We start from the raw sequence: 8416 nt of genomic DNA on the forward strand, positions 1-8416 counted from the left end.
TCACCTCACTCAACCTCTGCTCTTTCTGTTCACTCTGGGCTTCCGTGCTCTCATTGATATAGTTCTCAGTTTTCCACTGTTCCGTATCCCATTCTGCCTTGGATGCCTTTACATCCTGTTGCTCACTGAGAAGCTTCATCAGGAGGCCTGTCCTGGAGATGAGCTTGGCACAGGTCACTTGCACACGGGTGTCAGAGCAGTCCATCTTCAAGGTCCGGATAAGATGAGAAATGAGCTTTCTCACATTGTTGTTGGGGATGAGGGACCGTAGCTGCTCGCTTAGCTGATTTTCAAACTGATCACCTGGGGATGAGAGCAACGGGTAATTGAAGCTTTTGGGCTCGGAGGACAGGTCAGTGCCCACATTGTTGTATTCCCATTGTGTCTGATTAGTTCGTTTAACAGCTGGCCCTAAGTTGAATGCAGTCCCAGCAGAATCTGCCTCAGGAGGAGGATTGTGGGTTGTGTTTTCAGAGATGGTGCCTTCCGGCATAGTAGTGTTTTCCATAGAAACGTTTTCTTCAAAGGCATTTCTTGCAGTTGTGTCTTTTACATTAGTGTTTTGTATAAAACGTTCTGAAGGAGCAAATCCTTCCAGAAAAGGATTTTCCTGAGGACTTGGGTCTCCTAATGATGAAAAAGCCCCGTGTGAAGGGGAATTTATGAGGCTGTTCACTGCAGAGAATGGCAGCCTGTTTGCGAGCATCAGTCTATCGAGGTAACTTTTCTTTCTGAACTTTTGACTCTTTTTGGCCTTGAGTGTTCTGTGGGCCACGCGGGAGCGAGTTTTATGATAGCGGTATTTTTTTCGGGAATATACAATTGGTTTGGCAGCCTTCATACTTTTAACTCTAGCCTTTGCTTTGTCTAAAATGAAAATGGCATGGGTTAAGTCTTTCGATCTGTCTCTGACCTGAGGTAGGGCTTTTGCAGGGGTGGAGGCAGAAGGCTCGCCCATGGAGAAGGGTTTCAGCACAGAAGACACTGCTGCGTGAAGCTCTTGGGTGAACGAAGGCTTGGTGTAGACGGTGTTTCCCACTAACTTCTCACGCCCCTGCTCTGTGTGAGGCTGTTCCAGCTCCCTTGAGACCGGGCTCCCGAGCCTTTTTTCTTGGGCAGCGCTCTCCACAAATGCCTGCGCACCCTCTTCCCTCCTGGTGCTCTGCTTTCCCACCTCTTTGAAGTGCCTTTTCTGGATGCTCCTTGGGCCCGTGAGGACTCTGTTCACTCTCTGCAGGTTGTTGCCTACACTTTGAATCTTTGCCAGGCTGTTTTCCTGGGGTTGGACAGTTTCTAATTTCTTTTCAAATAATTGGCGTTTAAATTTGTTACCTAGAAGGCCGGTCTGCATAAGCATGGCAGTTTTTTCTTCCCTTTTAACTTCATTGATTTTTTCCTGTATTTCTGCATCTAACATATTTTCCAGCAAGTATAGCTTTCTCAATTTATTTTCATAAATTTCATAAGTTGGGTTGTCAGATGCAGGTTGAAGAGAGGGGCTCTTTATATTGTTTTTCAAAACACCCAGGGGCCTATCTCCATCTTGCACATTTGAAGAAAGCTGTTTAATGAACGGTAACAACATTGATTTCACATCTAGATTCACCGCTGAGAAATACGGCAAGATGTAACTTAGTGCACTGATAACTTCATTCTCGTCATTGGTGTCTAGCTGCTCACTCCCAAAGCCTGACAAGTTGATGTCACTGCTGTCTGAGGGCGCCTCCGGCTCAATAGTCAGCTCAGTGCTCGTGTGCTTCTTCCGGGCCTGTAACACCTTCATGAACGCTCCTTCTGGATTCCCTACAGATGCTTCTTCAGCTGTGAAAAAAGAAGAGACTGCTTTGATCATGAAAGATGATGGGACAGCATGCATCAGTCCACAGCTGTACACCCCAGTCACACAGAGTAGGAGTCAGCAAACATTCGAGTGTCATTCAGAGAGGAGAAACACACACCCAATCCTAAACCTACAAAATGGCAACAACAAAAGGAGAAAAGACATCTTTTGAAAACATGGCCACCTACTTGGAACATTCCATAGTGTGATATAGAGTAAGTCTGCTTAGGATTATTCCATTGATCCACAAGGGCCAGTTAAAAATACTCAGTCTAAGCCCAAGGTGGAAGACAAATGCTTCCCCGATGATCTGGCCTCTCTGCAGACTGCTCCGTACCCTGTGCTGTCCTGCCTCATATGCAGAGAGAGTAAAGGCTCCCTCTCTCCTTGTCCTCGGTGTGCCTGTGTTCTTGCTACCATCACAGCTGAATGCAGTGAAAGGCGGTCCTCTGAGAGGAGCAGGGTGGAGATGCTAACGTGGAGAGCCCCTCCCACTGCGGATAGATTCTCATCTGGCACGTGCTCCACCCTCCCACCCCATTCTCTGCTCCCACATATCGCAGCCCCATCACAGAAAATGTGACATGGGAAAAAACACTGTGTCCACCCTAATTCTTAAATTTGGGCAGGGATTCAGGGGGTAGGTTAAGGGATTTTTAATTTGCCAGATTATATGCCTATGTTGTTGAATGTACAATGAATCTATGGTATGACAGCAGTTTCTGGATAAACATTACTTGAGATCCTATAATGCAGAAGGGAAAAAGCAACTTTTATCAGTTGCCTACTTTGCTTTCATTTTATCTCTAATATTCTGGATGGGGAACCATCCAAAGCTTCTGAATGCATGAAGGTCAAGTGTGCCCGTGTGCAGCTGGCTTTCTTTTCCAGAATTAAAAGTATTTTAGGTGGTGCTGAGGGTCAGAGGAAGAAGTAAAGATTGTGAGAAAGGAGAAACATGGGCTTGGGGAGAACCCAGAATTGGGGACAGAAGACCTGGCACAAGGCTACAGCACTTAGCACCTCTGATCTTGTTTTTCCTCATATGTAAAAGGAGATTACCAATGCTTTTCTGCCCACCTCTTCAGGAGAAGGGAATAATTAGTTAAAAAAAAAAAGTTTTTAAAAATGAGCACCACTGACGTCGTGTAGCCAAGCATTATTAATTATCCACCCTGTATCACTGGTAGATACCTGTATTCAAGCTATCTGGACATGAAAACAGTCACATTTTAGAAGTCATGAATTTGGTGCTAATAAACCTAATCTACAGAAAAACTCCTGAAAGCACTTGCACATTTGTTCTGTGAAGAGAAAGGTTTGAATTCAGAGCAAGTTCAGAGTTAGATGGTCTAAGCATGGAAAAGCCCTCCATTCCATTAGAAGAGCCAGGCAGCAATTTCTGGTTATGGAACCAGAAGCTCTCAGGCTTCAAATAAAACAGCATCACTTGTATTCTTATAAAACTATAAAAACAAAAAACCAAAACCGGATCTACATCTGTCCTACAAGGCCGAGAGTACTCGAGACCGCATGGATATAAAACCACCTTACAGGGCCCGGCGCGGTGGCTCAAGCCTGTAATCCCAGCACTTTGAGAGGCCAAGACGGTCGGATCACGAGGTTGGGAGATCGAGACCATTCTGGCTAACCGGGTGAAACCCCGTTTCTACTAAAGGATACAAAAAACTAGCTGGGCGTGGTGGCGGGCGCCTGTAGTCCCAGCTACTCGGGAGGCTGAGGCAGGAGAATGGCGTGGACCTGGGAGACGGAGCTTGCAGCGAGCTGAGATCCGGTCACTGCACTCCAGCCTGGGTGACAAAGCGAGACTCTGTCTCAAAAGAAAAAAAAACGAGCTTACAAACTACATTGCACTGTATGAAGAAATTATCACTGGGGACAAAGCACCAAGCAGACAGCACAGTACCCAGTGTGTGGATGTTAATGTTACTCCCTAGCCTTCCCATTCCTTTGTTTTGGTCCTTTGTGCATATGGAACAGTTCTGTTATTAAATTTTGTAATCATAACTGAGAACCTGACTCTCAGCAAGGGAATAGTTCAGAAATTGAGGGAGTTTAACGCTGAATGAGTAAATAAAAATAAAGCAATTATATCATTAGCTTAAAATTTTATCATTATAAATAAAAAGTTTAAAAACAAATACTTAAAATAATGTTATAATTGATCACCAGGTAATTTGGACTCACGACAATGTATGGTGTTTGTCAGACATGCACTGTTGCAATGCAGCTTGACTGTCTTGCAGACAGCCTCAATGCTGTTTTTAAATTGGCAGAGGCAGCAGGCCATATGGCTAGGTAAGATCCTATAGATGAAAACAAAGAACAATAAATTAGTGGTAAAGAGGTTACTTGAGTAGGTAAAGGGGGCAGGCCAATGCTTTCACAGGGGTGGGCCAAAAGGTGTTATTGAAGCCTATGGATGGACAGTTGGGTAGGAACCAGAAGGCCAATAGGAAGGAGGACAGAGGTGCCCAACCAAAGGGTAAGCATGGTATGCCTAGAATAAAGGTGGTTGGGATTAGAATTGGGTGATACTGATCAGTAGTTTAATTCAGAAGTATCTCTTCCCAACTCTAAAGTCTCACTTTGGACTGAACGTACACAGGAAGAAGGTTAGACTTCTAAGAGAAGAGTCTGAGTAAGTCCCCAACTTCTGGAGGCCCTTTCTCAATTCTTGTTGGGAGTGGGAAATATAAATTACTCTGGGCATTAAAAATAGTTTAACCTGGATTGTGGAGTTAAAAAATAACAGATAGCATTGGTCAAATCTGGACAATTCCATCATTCAAAAGAATAATAACAATAAGTTACAACATAGTTAATATAAAGAAGAATCCATGAAGAGTGATATTCAAAAAGAAAGAGGGGGAGTTTTTCTTTAACAAAATAGTTGCCAGCTAGTAAATGTAGAAGGAATGACAGAATTTTTTGAAAGTGTCACTTTTCAACCACCAATGTAATAAAATTTCATTCAGACAAGGATTATCATTGATGCACATTTGGGTGAAAAGACATTTGAGAACAGGATCTTCACTGAACTCAAAGTACCAACCCACAGATTATTTATTACCAAGGGGAAAATTAGTATTTTTTATGAGACAAGGTCTCACTCTGTCGCCCAAGCTGAAATACAGTGGCAAAATTATAGCTCATTGCAACCTCACCCCCACTGGGTTCAAGTGATCCTCCAAATTCAGCCCCCTGAGTAGCTGGAAGTATAGGCTTGCACCAGCATGACCAGCTAATTTTTTTTTTTTCATTTTTTTGTATTTTTAGTAGTGACAGGGTTTCACCATGTTGCTCAGGCTGGTGTAGAACTCCTGAACTCAAGCAATCCTCCCATCTCGGCCTTCCGAAGTGCTAGGATTACAAGTATGAGCCACTGCACCCAGCAAAATAATTACAATGGAGAGATCTGGAAGATCACCTTAATCAAGTGATCAAACGTAGTGTTACAGGCCACCTGCGGTTACGAGGCAGGAAGGATACATCACCTATGCAGTATATTTCCAAAAAACCTGAACTTGAATCTCATCATGAGGAAACCGACAAATATACATTGTGGGACAATTTACAAGACAACTATCTTTGACTCTTAAAAAATGCCAATGTCATGAAAGATCAAAGAAAGTAGAGGAATGTTTTAGATTAAAGGAAACGAAGACATGACATGCAGTGCCTGATCTTCGATTAGTTTCTGTACTATTCTTTCATCTTTCTGGCATGTTTGAATTTTTATTCAAAATATAAATTTGGGAAGAAGAGATAACCAAGACAATTGATTAGTTTATTGTTATGGCTTATTGGGGGCAGTTTCAGAGAGATAAAGACAATCCCTGTAACTGGAGTAAAAGGTCAATCTCAGGGAGTATAGCAGGGTCATTAAGAATACAGATTCCACAGCCAGACCAGGCTTAAATCCCAGCTCCGCTAATAATGTGAATTTGGGCAAATTGCTTAATCTCTGTTTTTCGGCCTTGTCATTATAACAGTACCTACCTCTAATGAATTTTGAGGATTAACTAAATCAATACCTGAAAAATGCCTGGCACACAGTGAGTGCTCAATAGCAGTTAACTACTATAAATATATATATATATATTTTGAGACAGAGTCTCGCTGTGTCTCCCAGACTGGAGTGCAGTGGCGCAGCAAGCTCCACCTTCCAGGTTCACACCATTCTCCTGCCTCAGCCTCCCGAGTAGCTGGGACTACAGGCGCCCGCCACCACGCCCGGCTAATTTTTTTTTTTATTTTTAGTAGAGACAGGGTTTCACTGTGTTAGCAAGGATGGTCTCGACCTCGTGACCCACCCGCCTTGGCCTCCCAAAGTGCTGGGATTACAGGCATGAGCCACTATGCCTGGCCAACTACCATAATTATTATGTTGCAGAGGTTGTGGGGGGCCTTTTCTGAGTCCTCCAAAAGGATGGCTTTATTAGGGCCACATTAAGACTGTGGAGACAGAAGAGTGTTTCATGGATACATGAAGTCTATGAGTTGGGGGTAAAATGTATATAGAGTTTTAGATTAAAACTGCATCCAATAAGTTGGTCTGACACATCTTTCAAACCTACAGAGGAATAATCACAAGGGACTGGTATTACTCCTTTGGGTCCAGTGGAAGCCTCTGATCTTCATGTGGAATGGACCCAGAACCGTATCCCAGCATTTTATTATACAGCAACCTTAACTCTGACACAAAGGTGTTTCTTTTGTTTGTTTTGAGGCCGTGTCTCGCTCTGTTACACAGGCTGACTGCAGCAGTGCAATCTCGGCTCACTGCAGCCCCTGCCTCCTGTGCTCAAGTGATCCTCCCACCTCAGCCTCCTGAGTAGCTAGAACTACAGGTGTGTGCCACCACGCCTGGCTAATGTTTGTATATTTCGTAGAGATGGGGTTTCACCATGTAGTCCAGGCTGGTCTTGAACTCATGAGCTCAAGCAACCCTCTCTCCTTGGCCTCCCAAAGTGCTGGGATTATAGGCACGAAAGCAGAGGTTTTGTATTATTTTCCTGCCCCCAACTTTTTATTTTAAACATTTTGTTTTTTTCCTTTAAGCCTTAGGATGGCTGAAAAGCATTTTTGAATGGTATAATGAACACCTGTATAACTTTCATCTAGAATCAACAGTTGCTAATACTTTACCACATTTGCTTTCCACGTGTTCTGGACAAGCCATTTGAGAGTCAGTTGCAGACATAATGACCCTTCATTAAATACTTCAGTGTGCAGCCCCTAAGAACCAAGGCATTCTCCTACATAACCAGAATACTATCATCACCCAATGGAACTTAATATTATCATTGTTTACTATGTAGTCCATATACACATTTTCACAATGTCCCAGTCATAACATGGCTTAAACAAATTCAGAATCCAATCAAACATCAGACATTGCACTTAGTGCATGATTCTTTAGTCTCCTTCAATCTAGAACTGTTCCCAGGATTGTTTTAAAGTATACTGACAAACCTTTGAGACTGTAAATGACCTGAGGTATATGTTATCCTTACTTGAGAATAATTTTTCAATACGCATTAAAGATCATTACACATGAGCCAAGACTCAAATGCACTGGCCTACTTACTTTGTATATCAATGTGTAAACTGAAGACTTCCAATAACGAACTCCCATAAGGCAGTTAGTTCAATGTCTTTATGGCCTTGGTGACAAATGGTTACGGAGAATGAGAGGTTTTTCCTATCCGCTAATGGTCAAGAAAAAAGCAGACAGATCCTCACTGTCTTAGAGAACCAAGTGAGAAAGCTGGTCGATGAAGAGGACTTCATCCAGAGAGGAAGGGATCTAGCTGACAGGGAAGATGCTGCAGGAAGCTGAGGGAAGTGAGGCTAGAGCGGTAAAACAGATCTGACAATGTGGTGAAGATAAGAAAGTGACCTGACAAAAATGAATGGAGCAGAGTGCGAAATGAAGGGCCCTTTCCATGCTAATCTTCTATAATGCCCTCAACCAGCCTTAGCATAAATGAGTTTCTATTTAGCTTGCTATATGGTGGAGTGGTGGCACTATTTAAGTTGCAGTAATTGTGTAACAAACTCACAATAGGGCCCTGCAGGCATACACACACACACACACACACACACACTTTTTTTTTTTAAAAAAACAGGGTCTCACTTTGTCCCCCAGGCTGGAGTGCAGTGGTGCCATCTTGGCTCACTGCAACCTCCACCTCCTGGTTCAAGTGATCCTCCTGACTCAGGTTCCCTAGTAGCTGGGACTACAGGTGTGTGCCACCACACCTGGCTGACATATATATATATACACATAACCTGCAGAGAAGGCCAGGCACAGTGCCTCATGCCTGTAATCTCAGCACTCTGGGAGGGTGAGGCAGGAGGATCACTTGATACCAGGAGTTCGAGACCAGCCTGGGCAACATTAGTGAGATCTCGTTTCTACAAAAAAAATAAAAAATAAAAATAAAATTGCAAGAAAAAAGATACCTCATATCATATATGCAAATTAACTCAAAATGGATCATAGACTTAAATGTATACAATTTCTTGGAGAAGACATAGGAGAAAATC

The 8416-nt window shown here is 43.1% G+C and overlaps 1 protein-coding gene across 1 annotated transcript in view; it reads right to left on the reverse strand.

Annotated features, from left to right (window-relative positions):
• Positions 1-4: 4 nt before the first annotated feature.
• Positions 5-8416, reverse strand: part of LOC105552826 (leucine-rich repeat-containing protein 37A3-like) — a gene marked incomplete at its 3' end in the record, with an annotated part of 29939 nt that continues 21527 nt past the window's right edge. Inside the window, exons 3-4 of the mRNA XM_011998596.1 lie at positions 4049-4167; positions 5-1821 (exon numbers count right to left, since the gene is read on the reverse strand). Of these exons, the coding sequence (XP_011853986.1) occupies positions 5-1821; positions 4049-4151 (1920 nt within the window). The remainder of the gene's footprint in view (positions 1822-4048; positions 4168-8416) is intronic.

This window comes from Mandrillus leucophaeus, unplaced genomic scaffold, assembly GCF_000951045.1.
Source record: "Mandrillus leucophaeus isolate KB7577 unplaced genomic scaffold, Mleu.le_1.0 Scaffold576, whole genome shotgun sequence".
NCBI lineage: Eukaryota > Metazoa > Chordata > Mammalia > Primates > Cercopithecidae > Mandrillus > Mandrillus leucophaeus.